This window comes from Hemicordylus capensis, chromosome 6, assembly GCF_027244095.1.
Source record: "Hemicordylus capensis ecotype Gifberg chromosome 6, rHemCap1.1.pri, whole genome shotgun sequence".
In the NCBI taxonomy this organism is placed as follows: domain Eukaryota; kingdom Metazoa; phylum Chordata; class Lepidosauria; order Squamata; family Cordylidae; genus Hemicordylus; species Hemicordylus capensis.
In genome coordinates this window covers 51,788,932-51,805,277 of record NC_069662.1, presented here as the reverse complement: position 1 = coordinate 51,805,277, position 16,346 = coordinate 51,788,932, and the positions used below count along the sequence as shown (strand labels likewise).

General features: G+C 43.7%; 1 protein-coding gene across 2 annotated transcripts in view; it reads left to right on the top strand.

Annotated features, from left to right (window-relative positions):
- Window positions 1–444: 444 nt before the first annotated feature.
- NSF (N-ethylmaleimide sensitive factor, vesicle fusing ATPase) overlaps window positions 445–16,346 on the top strand; it is a 95,341-nt gene continuing 79,439 nt past the window's right edge. For both annotated transcript variants that reach the window (XM_053266111.1, XM_053266112.1), the window contains exons 1-2: window positions 445–598; window positions 15,245–15,330. In XM_053266111.1, coding sequence (XP_053122086.1) covers window positions 587–598; window positions 15,245–15,330 — 98 coding nt within the window. In that variant the 5' untranslated portion in view covers window positions 445–586. The remainder of the gene's footprint in view (window positions 599–15,244; window positions 15,331–16,346) is intronic.

The following is a 16,346-nucleotide window of genomic DNA, read 5'->3' as shown; positions in this document are numbered from 1 at the left end:
CGAAAGGATCGCCCAAAAGTGCATCTTCTGTGTACGTGAAAGGCCAATAGAGATAGGACAGCTAGACAGTCTTCACTTCCGGTTTCTCCTTGGATGCTGCCAAATGGAGCAACAGTCATAGTAAAGAATCCAGAGAACCACTCATATGGCTATCCCCTTAACCTGCGTTTGTTTCTCCGCGCGTTCAATTGCGAACCGGAAGTGCTGCTTTGGTTTCATTATATTATAGGGGTATCCTAGAATAAGAATCTCTTCTCTACTCTCTGAGGGACCGCTTAAATGCACCTAACGAAGTAGACTCCAATCTACGAAAGCTTATACCACAAGGAATGTGTTAGCCTTTGTAGTGCCACAAATCTCTCTCGCTGCTTTTCTAGAAGTGTGTCTCCTTCAGGGCGGGCAGGAAAGCAGAGCAAAGGGGGGTAATTGGGGAGGGAGAACGGAAATGGGTGGGGCAAGGTGACGTATACCGCATACGTCTTGTGTGCCCCGCCCCGTTCCGCTCCCGGCAGCTTTCGTGTTCTGCTTCTCACTCGCTTTCGCCTTTTTTTCCTGTCAGCCGCTCGTTCAGCAGCGGAGCAGCAAGATGGCGGGCCGGGTGAGTGGTTGATGGAGTTGAAGGAAGGCGGGGGCACTGACGTGTCAGTACGGAAGCTCCCCTTCCTCTTGTTATGGGCACATTAGTTTAATAACGCCCCTGGTGCAGTGGCTAGAGGGCTGGGTTTGGGGGAAGCCCGGTTCGGATTTCCGCACCTCAGCCGCAAGAGTCCACCTTGAGTGATTTGGTGCTCTGGCGCCTCAAGAGTGGTAAAGGGGTCTCCACCTGGTTACTGCAGCAGTTCTCACGTTGCATGCTGCCCCCAAAGAGGTTGGAGGCAGCCAGAGAGAACTCGCAGTTTTTATGTTTCCTCTCTTAAGGGGCAGCGCCATATACTTTTTCTATGCCAGATATATCCTGTCTCTTTTAATCTGTTTTTGGGTGTCCTCTTCCACCCCATGATAGGTGTATTCTCCATTTCATAGCTATTTGGGGGGTAACTTAAGCCTTTGCTCTGTCTTATTATATACTCCCTGGTGCCAACAGTTTGCCTTCTCCATTGATCCTACTATTGGTAAGAGAATGGGAACCAAGCATAATTGGTTTTGTGTGCATGATGGTTTACTGAATAACAAAAAGACAGATCTCTGCCCTGGGGAGCTTACACACTAAAACAAACAAACAAAAGTGCTGTGTGCTTTTTCTTCATTTCAACCATCATTCTATGGATGGACCCATAATTTCACAATAGAGGAAGCTTTCATTCTCTCAGAGCCATTCCTACGATGGCCTCCTACAGATGACCTCTGTAATTTATATTTAAATACTGATAAATTATAACTTATTATGCACTTTGTGCTCTTTATTGTCCTTAGATGTTTGTGACATCCTTGTGATGTAGGTCATTGTTGTTGCCTGTTATTGTGGAAGACCAAGATATACACCAACACAAAGCTGAAAAGTCACACGCACCTATCCTGGCTCCAAGGATAGAAATATTTCGCGCACTGTGAAATATGTCACAGTGTTGCTCTGCACTGTTAAAGATGATTTTGTCATGCTCCCATGTTACCCAGCCATGCTTGTTATCTTTGTTGTTCTTATTTCTTTGCTATTCATTGTGAGACTGAACAGCCCTTTCTCCAGCAGTGTTGCTGTTCTTGTTCATACCTGATTGCATTTTAGAATCTTTCCCTTAAGCTGTTCTCTCCCCATTGTCAACCACATCTTATACTGCTTTTATTACCATTTCACAGATGTATTAATTAGCTCTAGCAGCCTTTATTAATCACTTTTCTAATATATTTGGTGTTTGGTGGATTTACTGTGAAAGATACTAAGATTATTCCCCTTTCTAGGAAAAACCTTGAATGTTCTGTGGGTTGTGTAGGGTCTGCTGGGTGTGAGTGGCTCCTTCCATCCCCCAAACCTTAAGGTGACTGCAGCAGAGTGTATTTATAACAAGAACACCTGGGGAAGTGATGAATTCATTTTCATGCTCCTGATTTAGATGGCTTTCCTTCTGGCAAAAATGTGCCTTTCTCCCCCATCTGTTACTCTTAAATAGGACATTGTTTGATCAGGGATTAGCCTGACTGATTTAATGCTGAAATGGTTCATTGTGTGATAAATACTTGGGGGTAACCTGTAGTTAATAAGCTATTGTCACAAGGTTGCTTCCTCCATCTGGAATCGGAGTGTCTGGTGGTGAAAAGGGTGGGAGGATCAAGCTGTTTATGCGGTGAGCGCCTTTACTGCAATGTATACTTGGCTGGCAAGCGGAAGACTCTGTCTGCAGGTTTCTTCTGGCTTGATCCTGTGGTGATGCTGCTGGTCACAATGATGTCAGATTGGCATTGCTTTAATTGAGCAGTGGCTTAGTTAACACTTTGTGCCTGCATGTTGTGTCTCTGGATGCCTTTTAGAATGAAGGGTGGGGTAGGTTAGTGATGGAATAACAGGGAGAAGATTAATGAATTTACCCATCTAAGAGTTAGTTTGTCCTTTTGAGTAGATCGTCTTTAATACCAGAGACCCTTATAGGCCTTTGCCACAAGTAGTATCCATTTGGTGATGAAGGAATGAAGGATGTTGATTTAGGTAATAAGATCATAGCAGACTGATATGTGCTCCTTCCTCATGGATTGTAGCATGTGAAGGATAATCGGGAAACAAATCTGTATGACCCATTACAAATCACACACAGAATTGTTGTATACTTGTTTGTGGCATGAAGAAGGTGGCTTGAGATTTTGAAGTTGTCATACTAATTTTGTGCAAAGAGACAATTGCATGACAGCAATTGAATGACTGGTTATTCTGCTGGCTTGTTGAAATAGTGGGTGGGGCTAGTTAAAAGGAAAAACTTCTCTCTCTAGTTGGGAGAATGTCAGAATATGCCTGTAGGATTTTGTTTATAGACCAGAAACCAATATTCAAATAAAGGGTGCTCGCATTCATTGACCGCTGCTCAGCAATATTAAGGAGTTACAAATAGCTGGCAAGTCTCAAAAGGCTGGTGATCATTCTGATGGATAATTGCAGAAAATTATGTAGTTAAAATGCAGCAGTAAGGAAAAAATGCTCTAAGTTTAGCTGGTATCAATGCTGTATTCTTTTTTTGGTCTAAAGAAACTGGTGTGGTGCAGCTTCATCAGGAAACAAGCCAAAAGATTGATCTGGCCAGAGAATGGTGTAGGATTTGCTTTTGACACAAACTTTTACAGTGGATGTCAGGACTAGAAAGAATTTACAAAAGTCACATGGCCCAATTCCTCTTAAGCTGTGCTGGCTGTGCTTAATAATTTCTATGGAAGATGTTGAACTAAAAGGATATTTTTAAAAGGATTAGGCTAGATTGATTTCGTGATTTGTTAGTGATGTTTGGCTTTGCTGTCACAGATAGAGGTAAAGGGATGATTCATAAACTGTAGCTGTGCTCTTAGTTAGCCCTAAGCAGTGGGCTGCCCATTTTGAGGGTGCTTCTCATATTAACTTCTCCCAATGTGAATTGTTAAAATGCACGCATAGAAGTGGGCAGGAAATGTATATCTCTAACCTGCAGACAGCCTGATGAGTTTGTTAGATACAAGTTTGATGAGTCTCTTGGATGATAGTAATTGAGCATGTATGTGCCAGAGATGACAGTCAATGGTCACATCTAAGTGTCAGGCCTGCATCACTTGTCTTACTTGCACATAGCTTAGGATTTGTATGAAGGGGAAAGTAATTCAAGAAACAACCTTCAGTTTCTTTTGAATGTGGGTGGGAGGTATGTAATGAGGGCGGATTTGCTGCAAGCATTCACTGTGGGAGAGATGGCTTGTATGTTTCTGAAAAGCTTGAAAGCTCACCTTGCACTCAGTCAGCCTTGCAAATAACGTGTGAGAGGATGGCTGCCGACCCTGATCCACTCAGCTAGGCCAATCTTCCTTGCCTCACCAGTCTGTACCATCATGTTGCTGCTCGTTGCACCTCTCCCCAGCCTGAGTAGCTCTCTCAGGTACTTGTCCCAGCAACTCGATGTGGCCTCTCTGTTGCTCAGTGTTGTGCAGATTAAAACAGGGGTGCATTTATGGGGGTTAGCTCTAAGATGGTTAAGACAGAATGAGTAAGCCACATAAGCTATCACCAGAGTGTGGGCATTTCTGTCCCTATCGCAGTGGACTATTGCATATTTTACTTGCTGTTGGTATGCAAAAACCTCAAATTTTTGCAGCCACAGAGTGGTAGTACAGAGAAAGGTGGGCTTTAACTCTTCACCTCTGTTTTCCGGACACAGATTTTCCCCAAGAGGAAAGATGTGAGTGTTCACCATGCAAATAATGCATATTTCCTACTTAATGTACTCGAGAACCCTGTTTTCTTGCTAGCTTAGGAGAGCTTTGAAGCCTATCTTAGATATGAAATGACTGCAGTTAACTGATTAGGATGAAATAACTATTGCTTTAGAAAAAAATAACTGCCCTTGGTTAAATAGTCATATAAATGAGAAATGCAGTGATTTTATGCTATCTTAGTATAGCAGAAAAATGCATACATAGTTTTTTTGGTTAGGGATCTAGGAACATTAGAAAATATGGCAGCTTGGTGCCCAAGTGTCCTTTATTCCAGATTTGCAGACAAGTCCCCAAATTCACAAGCCCACAACAACCATTATTTCTGGCCACCTAAATTAAAAAACAAAACACTAACTCATTTTGGAAAGATTGCCCTTCAGTTCAGGCTTGTTAAAGATGAATGTCTGTTTAGAGACCTGCTTAAGTTGGGGCCTGACATAACATTTGGGAGCTGGCTGGTTTTGGGTGCTTTTGTTGTTGGCCTGTTTAAAGTAAACAACTTTAACTTGATGACCTGTGTAAAGAAAGTTGGATTGCAGTTGTGGATTTTATGTGAACTGACAAAATACAGTGTTTGAAAATGTTTTGCATAAATATGAGGTTTCCCTTCTTATTTATGAACACAAAACGAACAGCCACTGGTATATTTTATATGGAAGGCGTATTGTCCTAAATGTTGTTAGGAATTTTATGTGTGGGGGTTTCGCAGTGTTTAGGTTGACTGCTTAAACACTCATTTGAAGACTGGAAGCCTGAAGCTAAAGCACTAGCTAGGTGGTTCAAATCAATATGTAAAATGTAGCACCTTTGTTGCTTCCTTAGAATTGCTAGGTCACATTGCTGCAGTGATGGTAGAAGCTAAGGCTGGTAGAACTCCCTTTCTGTGCAATTCTTAAAGGTACAGCAGCCTGGCAAGGCCCAGACTTTCAGCCCTGCAAACTTCCTTTTCTTATCCTCTTCCTTCCTAATAGGGTGCAGCCCAGTCTTACAGAAAAGTGGAGAGACTGTGAGATGCTCTCACAAAATTTTCATTCAGCACCATCTCCTTGTGCGCAGAAGTATTGCTTGCATAGGCAGATTTTTATTGCAATGGTCCTTTGAAATGTTACCCATTTCTAGCCTTCCTGCTGGGGGTGGGTGGGTGGGGATATGAGGCAAAATGACATTCCAGTTTAAGGATTTAGGACTATGTGTAATTTTGTTGCTGCCCCAGGTACAAGCACTGTTCTGAAGTTATTTTAAGCTGAAATCCTAAATGCAGTTCCTTGAAAGTGAGACTACAAATAAATATGAATAGGATAGGGCTGTAAGTGGAATTAAAATTGCAGTGGTTTCTAACTGCAAGATATGCTTGAATACATAAATAAACCACCTCGCTCATACAATTTTCTTCTAGCAGGAGTAACAACCTTTGAATAGTCTCATGTGGGTCATGTCTACGTCAACCTTTTTGTTCAGTTAGAACAGTTCCATTGCTGTATAATTATTCCCCTTTTTGCTCCTTATTTCAGCTTCATGCTGTGATAACTCTCCTGCTTATCCTGATCTTGTTTGATGTCTGGAGCATTTCCACTGTCATAGTGTCTTGGTGAGGGTTAGCATTTTAAATAATGTTACTCTATGCTAGTCTATTACTGTAATAAAGATTGATTTGATTTGAAATAATGTTGCACAGTGCTTAACGACAGCAGGAGCTTTTTGACTTTCTGGTCCCATACGCTGCTTTTCTGGAAGTAGATGTGTGAGGTGCGGAACTTTATTCCATATGATGCACAGAAAGCGTTTCCAAATATGCAAGCTCTTTCTGGCTGGAGCACAGAGGGCCTCTGAATAGATGCAGAACATATTTCCCTTACTGTCAATAACAAGAATCATATCTGGGCTTGGAGAGCAGGGCTTCGTCTTGTTCACATGCATATTTAAAACAGACACTGGCAAGTTGGATGTCAGGAGTATCAACCTACCCCTTGTAATAGTGCTTCCTGCACATTTTATAGTACAATATTGCTGTTGCAAAATGGATTGTGGATGGGAGTTGGTGGAACAAAGGTGGTTCTTCCAGATACTGTTGAACTACAACTTGTATCACCTCAGGGTTTTATTTGGGAACCCCTGGTCTAGAACAACTCCAATGTTGCTTCCAGTTCTAACATCCTTTGATTCTACCAGTAGGTTTTCATGGGAGGTGGGGAATGCCTTGCTTTAAACATAAGAAACCATCTTCCTTTCCAGAACAAGCTCTGAGTCCTGTTTACATTGAATAGGGAAATCCAGATGCAGCAACATAAACATTCCTTTAAATATCTTCTGGTAAATATTGCCTAAGTGCTTCAAACTGCAAAGAGTTAAATTCTTCAACAGATGCCTCAGGTCTGCTTGTTGTGTCTTCCTTTTCTACTAGCATGTAGAAAAGGATAGGTTCTTAATATTAGAAATCAGATGTATGCTTGTCCCTTGATGATAAACACACCACGTAATTGTTCCAAGCATGAGCTGGGATACAAAGAGTTACTTCAGATATTCCCAGTGGGATTTCCCCCTGCCCCCTTTTCCTATTTGAAGAAGACCTTCATGCCATAAATATAGCCAGTGAGGTATAGCGGTTAGAGTGTTGGACTAGGATCGGAGACGGAGAGACCAGAGTTAAAATCCCCATTCAGCCATGCAACTTACTGGGTGACTCTGGGCCAGCCACATATCTCTCAGCCTAACCTACCTCACTGGGTGGTTGTGAGGAGAAACATAACCATGTACACCACTCTGGACTCCTTGGAGGAAGAGTGGGATATAAATGTAAATCAATAAATGTAAATCAGTAAGAACAGCCCTGCTAGATCACGCCCAAGGCCTATCCAGTCCAGCATCCTGTTTCACACAGTGGCCACCAAATACCTCTGTGAAGCCCACAGGCAAGAGGTGAGGGCATGCCCTCTCTCCTGCCCTGAAATGAGTATTTGGAGGCATCTTGCTTTTCGGCTGTAGGTGGTCTGTAGCCCTCAGACTAGTAGCCATTGATAGATGTGTCTTCCATGAATTTATCTAAACTCACCTCCTCCATTTTGGAGAGATCCTTTTGGAGCTTTTCGCAATCTCTTCTGGATTCAGTACCCTCAATAGTTTGGTATCATCTGCAAATTTGGCCACCTCGCTGTGTACCCCAATTTCTAGATCATTATGAATAAATTAAAAAGCACTGGTCCGAGTACGAATCCCTGGGGGACTCCACTTCTTACTTTCCTCCATTTAGAGAACTGTCCATCTATACATATCCTCTGCTTCCTGTCCTTCAAACATTTACTAATCCACACATGAACCTGTCCCCCTATCCCATGACTGCTAAGTTTTCTCAAGAATTTTTGATGAGGAACTTTGTTGAAAGCTTTTTGAAAGTCCAAGTATACTATGTCGACTGGATCACCTTTATCCACATGTCTGTTGACCCTCTCAAAGAACTCCAAAAGGTTGGTGAGGCAAGATTTCACTTTGCAGAAGCCATGTTGTTTCTCCTTCAGCAGGGCCTGTTCTGGTATATGCTTTACAATTTGATCCTTGAGAATACTTTCCATCAATTTGCCTGGAAAATACATTATGCTAACAGGCCTGTAATTGCCCGGATCTCCCAAGGCGGGGCGGGGAGTAGCGAACAGGATCTTTAAAAAGGAGGAGAGCAGGTCTTCCTGCTGAGATGGCATTCCTTCAAGCTTTTGATGTATCTTTACAGAGGTGCACCCAGGTAATTTTGGAGCCTGGACCTAAGGCCTTTGGAGCCCCCACCCCACTGCTGGAAAGCATAATTAAGGACAAAATTGTTAACCATATAGAAGAAAAGGCCTTGTTGAAGGACAACCAGCATGGCTTCTGCAAGGGAAAGTCTTGCCTCACTAACCTTTTGGAATTTTTTGAGAGTGTCAGCAGGCATATGGATAAAGGTGATCCGGTTGACATAGTATATTTGGATTTCCAAAAAGCTTTTGATAAAGTTCCCCACCAAAGGCTCTTGAGTAAACTTAGAAGTCATGGAATAAGGGGACAGGTTTCTGTGTGGATTGGTAACTGGTTGAAGGACAGGAAATGGAGGATAGGAATAAATGGACATTTTTCACAATGGAGGTAGGTAGGAAGTGGGGTCCCACAGGGATCAGTACTGGGACCAGTGCTCTTTAATTTGTTCATAAATTTATGTATTTATTATTTATTTATTTAAAATATTTTTATACCGCCCAAAACTTATGTCTCTGTGCGGTTTACAACAAGATCTAGAAGTTGGGGTGACCAGCGAAGTGGCCAGATTTGCAGATGACACTAAACTATTTAGGGTAGTGAAATACACAACGGATTGTGAGGAGCTCCAAAAAGATTTCTCCAAACTGGGTGAGTGGGCGACAAAATGGCAAATGCAGTTCAATGTAAGCAAGTGTAAAATGATGCACACTGGGGCAAAAAACACTAACTTCACATATATGCTGATGGGATTTGAGCTGTCGGTGACTGACCAGGAGAAAGATCTTGGTGGACAGCTTATTGAAAGTGTCGTCTCAGTGCACTGCAGCTGTAAAAAAGGCAAATTCCATGCTAGGAATCATTAGGAAGGGGACTGAAAATAAAACTGCTAATATTATAATGCCCTTATACAAATCTGTGGTGCGGCCACATCTGGAGTACTGCGTATAGCTTTGGCCACCGTATCTTAAGAAGGATATTGTAGAACTGGAAAAGGTGCAGAAGAGGGCAACCAAAATGATCAGGGGCCTGGAGCACCTTCCTTACGAGGCTAGGCTATAGCATCTGGTGCTCTTTACCTTGGAAAAGAGGTGACTAAAGGGAGACATGATCGAGGTGTATGAACTTATGCATGGAGTGGAGAAGGTGGACAGAGAAATTTCTCGCACTCTCTCAGAACATTAGAACCAGGGTTCACCCCATGAAACTGAAGGTTGGGAAATTTAGGGCTAACAAGAGGAAGTACTTTTTCACACAGCGCATAATTAATCTATTGAATTCCTTGCCATGGGATGTGGTGAACTCACAAGAATGTAAGAATATAAAACAAGCATATGTATGCATTAGCAGACACATTTCAACAGGCAACTCATGCTTGGCCGCCCAGCACAGGTCACAGTCATGCTTGGCCGCCTGGTGCAACACAGGCTGGTGGTGAGGTGTGGTGACCACACCACCCAGGACAGACTAAAGAGGATTGGGGCGGGCGGGCGGGGGGCTCCACGGGGCTTAGAGGCCCTGGACCTTGGCTCAGAAGTCCAGGGGTAAGAGAGCTTCTGCAGCTTGAATCTCCCAGAGTTGCAGGGCTCTGAAATGATTGCTTTGTGCTGCTTGGAGAGGAGGCTGATGTCTGCAGCAACCTTGTTCGCTCCCCAGAATTAGCATGCCCATGCTGCAGTGCCCAGGGAAAGGAAGGCTACAGCAGTGGCAGGCTGTGTGCTGCATGCACAGAAAGACTGGATCTTCCCTGCTTCCTCTCCCTAAACACCAGTAATAGACAGGATTCCCTTACTGTACTATTGATTCCAATATTATCTCTTTGTCTAGATGTCTGGAGCTTCTCCAGCCCTGTTTGCTCATCTGTATAGAAAAGCAAACCCTTTAGAGGCGAGAGATCCTTCCATTACTTGGGGCTTGCTTTGAACCAGGATTCATCCTTGGAAAATGTGCAGCACTAATGAGAGTCTTTGAGTATGCACAGAGGGCCTTTACCTTGCCACAGAGAACCCCAGTTAGTCTCCACATCTCTGGAATTTGGGGGATGAGATTATAGACCAGAGTGTGCAACTTGTGATCAGACTTGAGCCCCAATGTGAGACTTAACTTGTATTAGACATTTACTATTGCATTTTATGAGTAATTGCCAAAATTCACCCTGAGGATGCGCTATCAATCTGAAGAAAAAAATGAATGATACAAACGAAGCTCTTATTTTAGGCTTGCAAATCTGTGTGATTCCAGATTCCTCGAAAGAGAGATGAAAATAAAATGGTAGATTGAACGCGTCTTCTGCATAGCTCCTCAGTCCTGTATCTCCCTTTGCAGCAAGTGGCTATCAGTTGCCAGCTCTCCATTGCCTAGGTGATATCATTTGCCTTTGTGCTTGCTGAGAAAGATGCTCTTCATGTGACATAGGAAAAGCTTATCTCGCTAATCCCTGCAGAGCAGGTTACAAAATAGCATCTAAATCTCCCGGAGATTTTGTGTCCCACCAAGCCTACTACATACAGTTGGGTGCAGAGCAGCAGCGTGGGTGACGAGGCTGATGTAACTGTGTATTTAAATAACAGGAAGCCTGCGATTTCTTGGTTTCCCTTCCTTTCCTGGAACTGGTACTTGCCCTAGGGATGTGCACGAGCCAGTTTGGCACCTCCTCTGGGAAGCGCTGCACTGGCTCGGGTGCCAGCGTTTGAGTTGGTTGGGCGGGGAGTGGTTCCCTTTTGAAAGCAGGTAAGGAGTGCCTGACCTGCTTGGCAGCTGGCCCACTCCTTTCTTGCTGGCATCGCCCGTTCTTCAAAAGGCCGTGCTTGGCTGCAGTGCTGTTCCCTGCACCCTCTGTGTGGCTTTGGCATGGACATGGCCAGCACACATGCATGCCGGCCATGTGCGTGCCGAGTTGACGCCGCGTGGAGGCTGCAGGGAACAGCGCTTCAGCCTCACGCGGCCTTATGGAGAGCTGGCACCACCAGTGGAAGAGCAGCGGAATGGTGGTTCCTTTTTTTAAGGGAGCCACTCCCCGCCCCACCAACTGCTGCCTGAGCCATCTGCACATCCCTAATTTTCCCTCTGTGTGTGTGGCACAGTTCAGAGACCACTGGGGCAATAAGTCAGTTCTTCCTTATTCTCCCCTTTGCACCTTAGGATAAGCTACCTATGCCTTCCCCCCCCCCCCAGAATAACCTGGCCCTGTTGGGTGACATCCGGGAATTTTCTTTGCACATGTATTGGCTTAGAGAATGGATGGGAAGTGATTGTGGTCCAAACTCTGGGGCAGAATCTAAGAAGGCCTTGACACTGAACAAGCACACCACCGATGTCCCACCTGCCCCCAGTGCTGCTTCTCCCTGCCTTCTACTCTGAGCACACACATGACGATCGGGGTTTGGTTCCCCCCGCCCCGAACGCTTAGCATATTTTAGGGCACCATCTGCAGTTCGCGCACTTGATTGTTTAGAAGCTCATTGTCTCTCATGTGGAAATTACTGGATCTGAAAACAGGCAGCTCTTCATACAGTGTGCACCTCCAAAGGGATGGTAACTCACTCCGCAGCTGTGGCTTTGCTGTGAATGGTGGCATTTGGCTTCTAGCATGATAGCTACCGCCAGATTTCTCAGAATATCACCTCTCTCTCTTTTACAGCAAATATTACGGCTTGAAGTCTGTGAGAGTACAGCAAGCGAAGGGGGGAAAGACACTTTACCTTTCCTGGCCCTACTCATTTATTTAGATTCTTGTATGGGTTCCATGTAACTTGGAAACTAGCATATCTTCACAAAGGGCTGGGCAATCCCCAGGTGCCTAATGACTCTAGATCCACTTTCTTACATATTTTGCAATGGTTTGAAAGAAATGGAAAGAAATTGGCATTTGGTCAGTAAAAGATAGTAAATAACCTGCTCTACTTGTTTAACATGTAGAAATATATGTAGACCATGTAAGTGAGGTAGCTATGTCATGTGGAGGAGGAGTCCATGGTTCAGCTCCTTCCTACATCAGCACTGTCCCACTTTTCAGAAGGGGTGGTGCTAGAATGGAAGGATTGCATGGCAAAGGGAAGGAAATAGCTGCTCTAGAATAATGTAGGGTGTGGTCATGTATACGAGGCCTGCAGACACATGGTAGATAAGAATTGTGCTGCTTCTGTTGAGAATACGGTGCACAGATAGATGAAGGTGGGGTATGATGTCCTTGTTGCCCTTGTAGAGGTGAAGTAAAGATTCCAGGATGGGCTGTTAAGATACTAGAAGTCCCCACCTGTCTAAAAATACTTCATTGGCCCTCAGTGATGTCATCACAGACTAGAGCGGGGCTGTGCCTCTTTAGCCCTGCAGCTGTTTGGGACTACAAATCCCATCATCCCCAGCCATACCGGCCAGTAGTCAGGGATGATGGGAGTTGTAGTCTGAAACCAGCTGGAGCGTCATCAAAGTTGTGTAGTCCTGGCCTAGAGAATGCCCAGCCTCCTATGTCCCCTTGTTCTGGGGAAGGCAGATTGGCACTTTGCTTCCTGACTGAATTAGGAGATGTTTCAGCATTGGGAAGTGGGGTGAAGGAGTGCGAGCCACTTTGCATTCGGCTCTTTGGGTCTCCTTTTGAAAACCGCAGTGGATCTAATGTGAAGAGAGCTGTTTGCTTTGTTCTCTTATACTTGTTTGCTGTTGCACTTGTGCAGGTCTTTTTTTGGAATAAAGCTGGAGGCAACCCATGTCCTTGGTTGCAGCAAGGATTTTTATTTTGCTTTGAGCTCATCGTTTCGGACCCTGATGGGCTGTAGTTGACTCATAGATCATTGTTGCTATGCATGCTTGCTGTCGTGTTGTGGCAGATCAGTGCCCAAGTTCATCTTGTGTTCTCTGTGCTGCAGAAATGAATGCTCTGATTGTGTATATATGATATACATTGGGATGTGAGGCAATCCTGACTTTTAATTCAGAGTCATTATTAGATTGGAAGCTGCTTGAGGGCAGGGACCTGCCTAGTTCTGCTTATAATATCCTATGAAGTGCCATGTACGCAGATGGCATTGTATAAATAATCATAGTAGGGTTCACAGTACTTACTGTGTGTGTGATATCTAAAGGGAATCCCTGTTGCAAATTCAATTGCTACTTTGGAGATTTTATACAAAGCTCCAGAAAAAAAAGCATGAAGGAAATCCTTTCTTGGATTGTGTCACTTGACAATAGAGGTAGGAGATTACATGTTGAAATTGTCCCTTAAGTTAGGGAAGAGAAGTTTTTCACTGTGATTCTTATCAGGTAAGGTATCTCTGGTCTATTTTCTCTCCTATGCTTTTTAACATGAAAGGGCTGTGTGAGTTTATTCAGGATTTTTTAAGCATGGCGCCATCAGTTTGCTAATACATCCAGTTCTTTTTCCTTTTTCTCATCAGAACCTGATGAGACAGTAGGCTTCTGATTGTCTGAAATCAGTAATGGATTGGGTGATAGTGAATAAACTGAAGCTGAATCCAGAAAAGACAGAGGAGCTTATGGTAGTTGGCTTGTTTGGTGATAGTGGATACGATTGTCCTGGATGGGAGTGTGAGGGTAAACTCCCCTGCTTAAAGGAACCAATTAGCAGTTGGATCTGGGCCTTTATGATTTCCAGGTGGCAGTGGTGTCTGGGAGCATGTTTTACCACCTGTGACTAAGGCCAGCGATGTACCTTTCTAAATAACAAACATCACACTATTGTTTTGCATGCCCTACTGAATGACTACTGTAGTGTACTCTACATAGAGCTGCTGTTGACAGTTTAGAAACTTCAGCTGGTTCAGAATGTGGCTGCTGTCTTGGGAGGTGAAGTCAGATGAGGTATATAACACAGGTTTTGAAAAGTCTCCATAGTTACACTGGTCACCTTTATTCCAGCTTGCACTTCAAAGAACTCTATGGCCTGGGTATAGGTTATTTGAAGGTGCACTTTCTCCCACATGTAGTTTATCAGCAGGAAACAGGTGTCCAGGTATTGCCACCTTCTGAAATGTTTAGTGAACTCTGGAACATGGGCATTTTTGAAGGAGGCCCTTGGGCTGTGGAACTTTTCCCCAAAGGAGATTAGTACTATGGGCCTTTTAGGAATGACATTTAAAATAATTTCATCAACTCTTCAAGCCTTGAACGTCAGGGGTTTAAATTACTCTTGTTAAGCCTTCTCCAGGATTTTTGCTTCATTTGGTTTTAATGGTTACTGCCAGGGACTGATAATCTTATGTTTTGCCTTGAACTTTTTTGAGAAAGGGCAGGACACACATTTTGATGCATTTTTAAAAAACTCCTCATGCTTGGAAAGTTAGCGCACAGGGAGAAGATGTGGCTATAGAATCATTCTCCTTGATGTGCTAGTTTTCCATGTGAAGGTAATGTTTGAAATGAAGGAGAAATTCAATTCCTCTCCCATCCACCTCCTGCCAAGAACAGCGACGTTGGCAGAAGAGGAAGCTGAGTACAGAAGCATGGATGGGTTTACTGTGGAAGATTCACCTCTCTCTTCCTCACCTCTACTATGAAAACCTGGCTACCAACTTGTAATTTGCAGTTGCCTGCCAGTGTTTTCTCCAGGATGGGTGGCATAAGTCTCTTTTTTAAAAAAAAAGCTCCAGGAAGTCCAATGCAGGGACACTATCTTTGTATCCCAGGCCTCACAGTTCATAATGACAGAACTTACCTGTGCTTGCTTCTCTAGCAGCCTCCAGCTCAGGCCTAGTTTTCAGTGGTAAACCTGTGTGAGGGCTGCAGCAGTTTTGGCTGCAGGTGGAGGCTCATGTGGCTGAATGTTTCTCTATACAAAAGAAACATAGAAAATGGGCATGTTGGGGAGAAGAATTCTAGCCTAGTCTTCTCCCAGACACACTTGTTTGCTCTATGGAGGCAATTTTTTTTGTATAGAGGAACATTGCTAGTCACAAGCGCTCTCGGATCCAGTTTCCTCTTCCTTGTGGGAACCCCTTAGTCCTTGTGGGAACTGCCAGTTTGCTGAGGTATCCCTCTAAGCACGAAACGGCTGACCAATAAACTTACACGTAGTTAATTTGCTTTGCTTGTGCCCTTGGCTTGACTAAAATGTGGGCTTTAGATTGCATGAATGTCCCTCTGGTGCTCCACTGCTGACCTTTCTCTTCCTTCCTCTCCAATTCCTTCACAGCCTATGCAAGCTGCGCGATGCCCCACGGACGATCTCTCCTTGAGCAACTGCGCTGTGGTTAATGAAAAGGACTTTCAGTCTGGCCTGTAAGTATTGGCTAGTTTCTCCTCATTTTCTGATGACCTGAAGAGGCTACCTTTTCTGGGGGAGATAGAAGAAGGGGAATTTCTCAGATTGGTTATTTCCTAAAATTCTGGGTAGTCTGTCTTGCTTGATGTAGGAGGATAATGTATGGGTAGGGTGAGCCATACTCTAAACCCAGGTTCCGATCCCAGAAAATTCACAAGTCCGCAAGCAGTAGTGCAAGCATTGTTGCTCATTACAAGAAGTGAAGATGGTGTTAGTGTGAAAAGCAACTATGCCAAACTCCTTTGATAATTAAAGCTCCTGTGTCAAATAAACCCAGTTAAATTGACCAAAAATATAACCAGAGATGCATAAAAGTGAAATACATAAATTCTGAGGCAGAGGGTGTTTAAAAAAACCCAAAAAAAAAAATTTCTGAGGGAAACACATTTGGCCATTTGTGGAGGTTGCAGGGTGAAAGTTTGAAGGCCTGGGATCTGTATTCCTGTATTTACCCAAATAGAAGACTACTCTGAATTTAATATGACTTTTTAAAAAATACAGGTTACATACAAGTTGTACTTCTATTTACCCAAAAGGAAGAGGATTCTGAATTTAAAATGACCTCTCAATTTCTAACATCAAAGAACTTGGAAAAAACCTAGTCCTGGATTCAGATAAATGACTTGAAAGGTTTTGCTCCTAATCCAAGTAGATGGCACCTCTTGTATCTGAGAACTGAAAAAGCTTTCCTGGCTTCTGAGTCTAGGCTGAGTCTAGAACAGAGATGGCCAATCTGAGGCCCCATAGCTGTTGCTGGACTACAACTCCAATCATCTGCAACCACAAGGACCAGTATTCAGGAACTGTGGGAGCTGTAGTCCAGCAAAGGCTATAGACCCTCAGATTGGCTGTCCCTGGACGAGGGTCACTACCAATAAGAGAGCAATAGAGAGGCATCCCTAAGCAATGGGCTTTTTTTTTTTTTTTTTTTGGTGAAGTTTATAAAAGTAGAGTGTGTCATCAAGTTGATTTT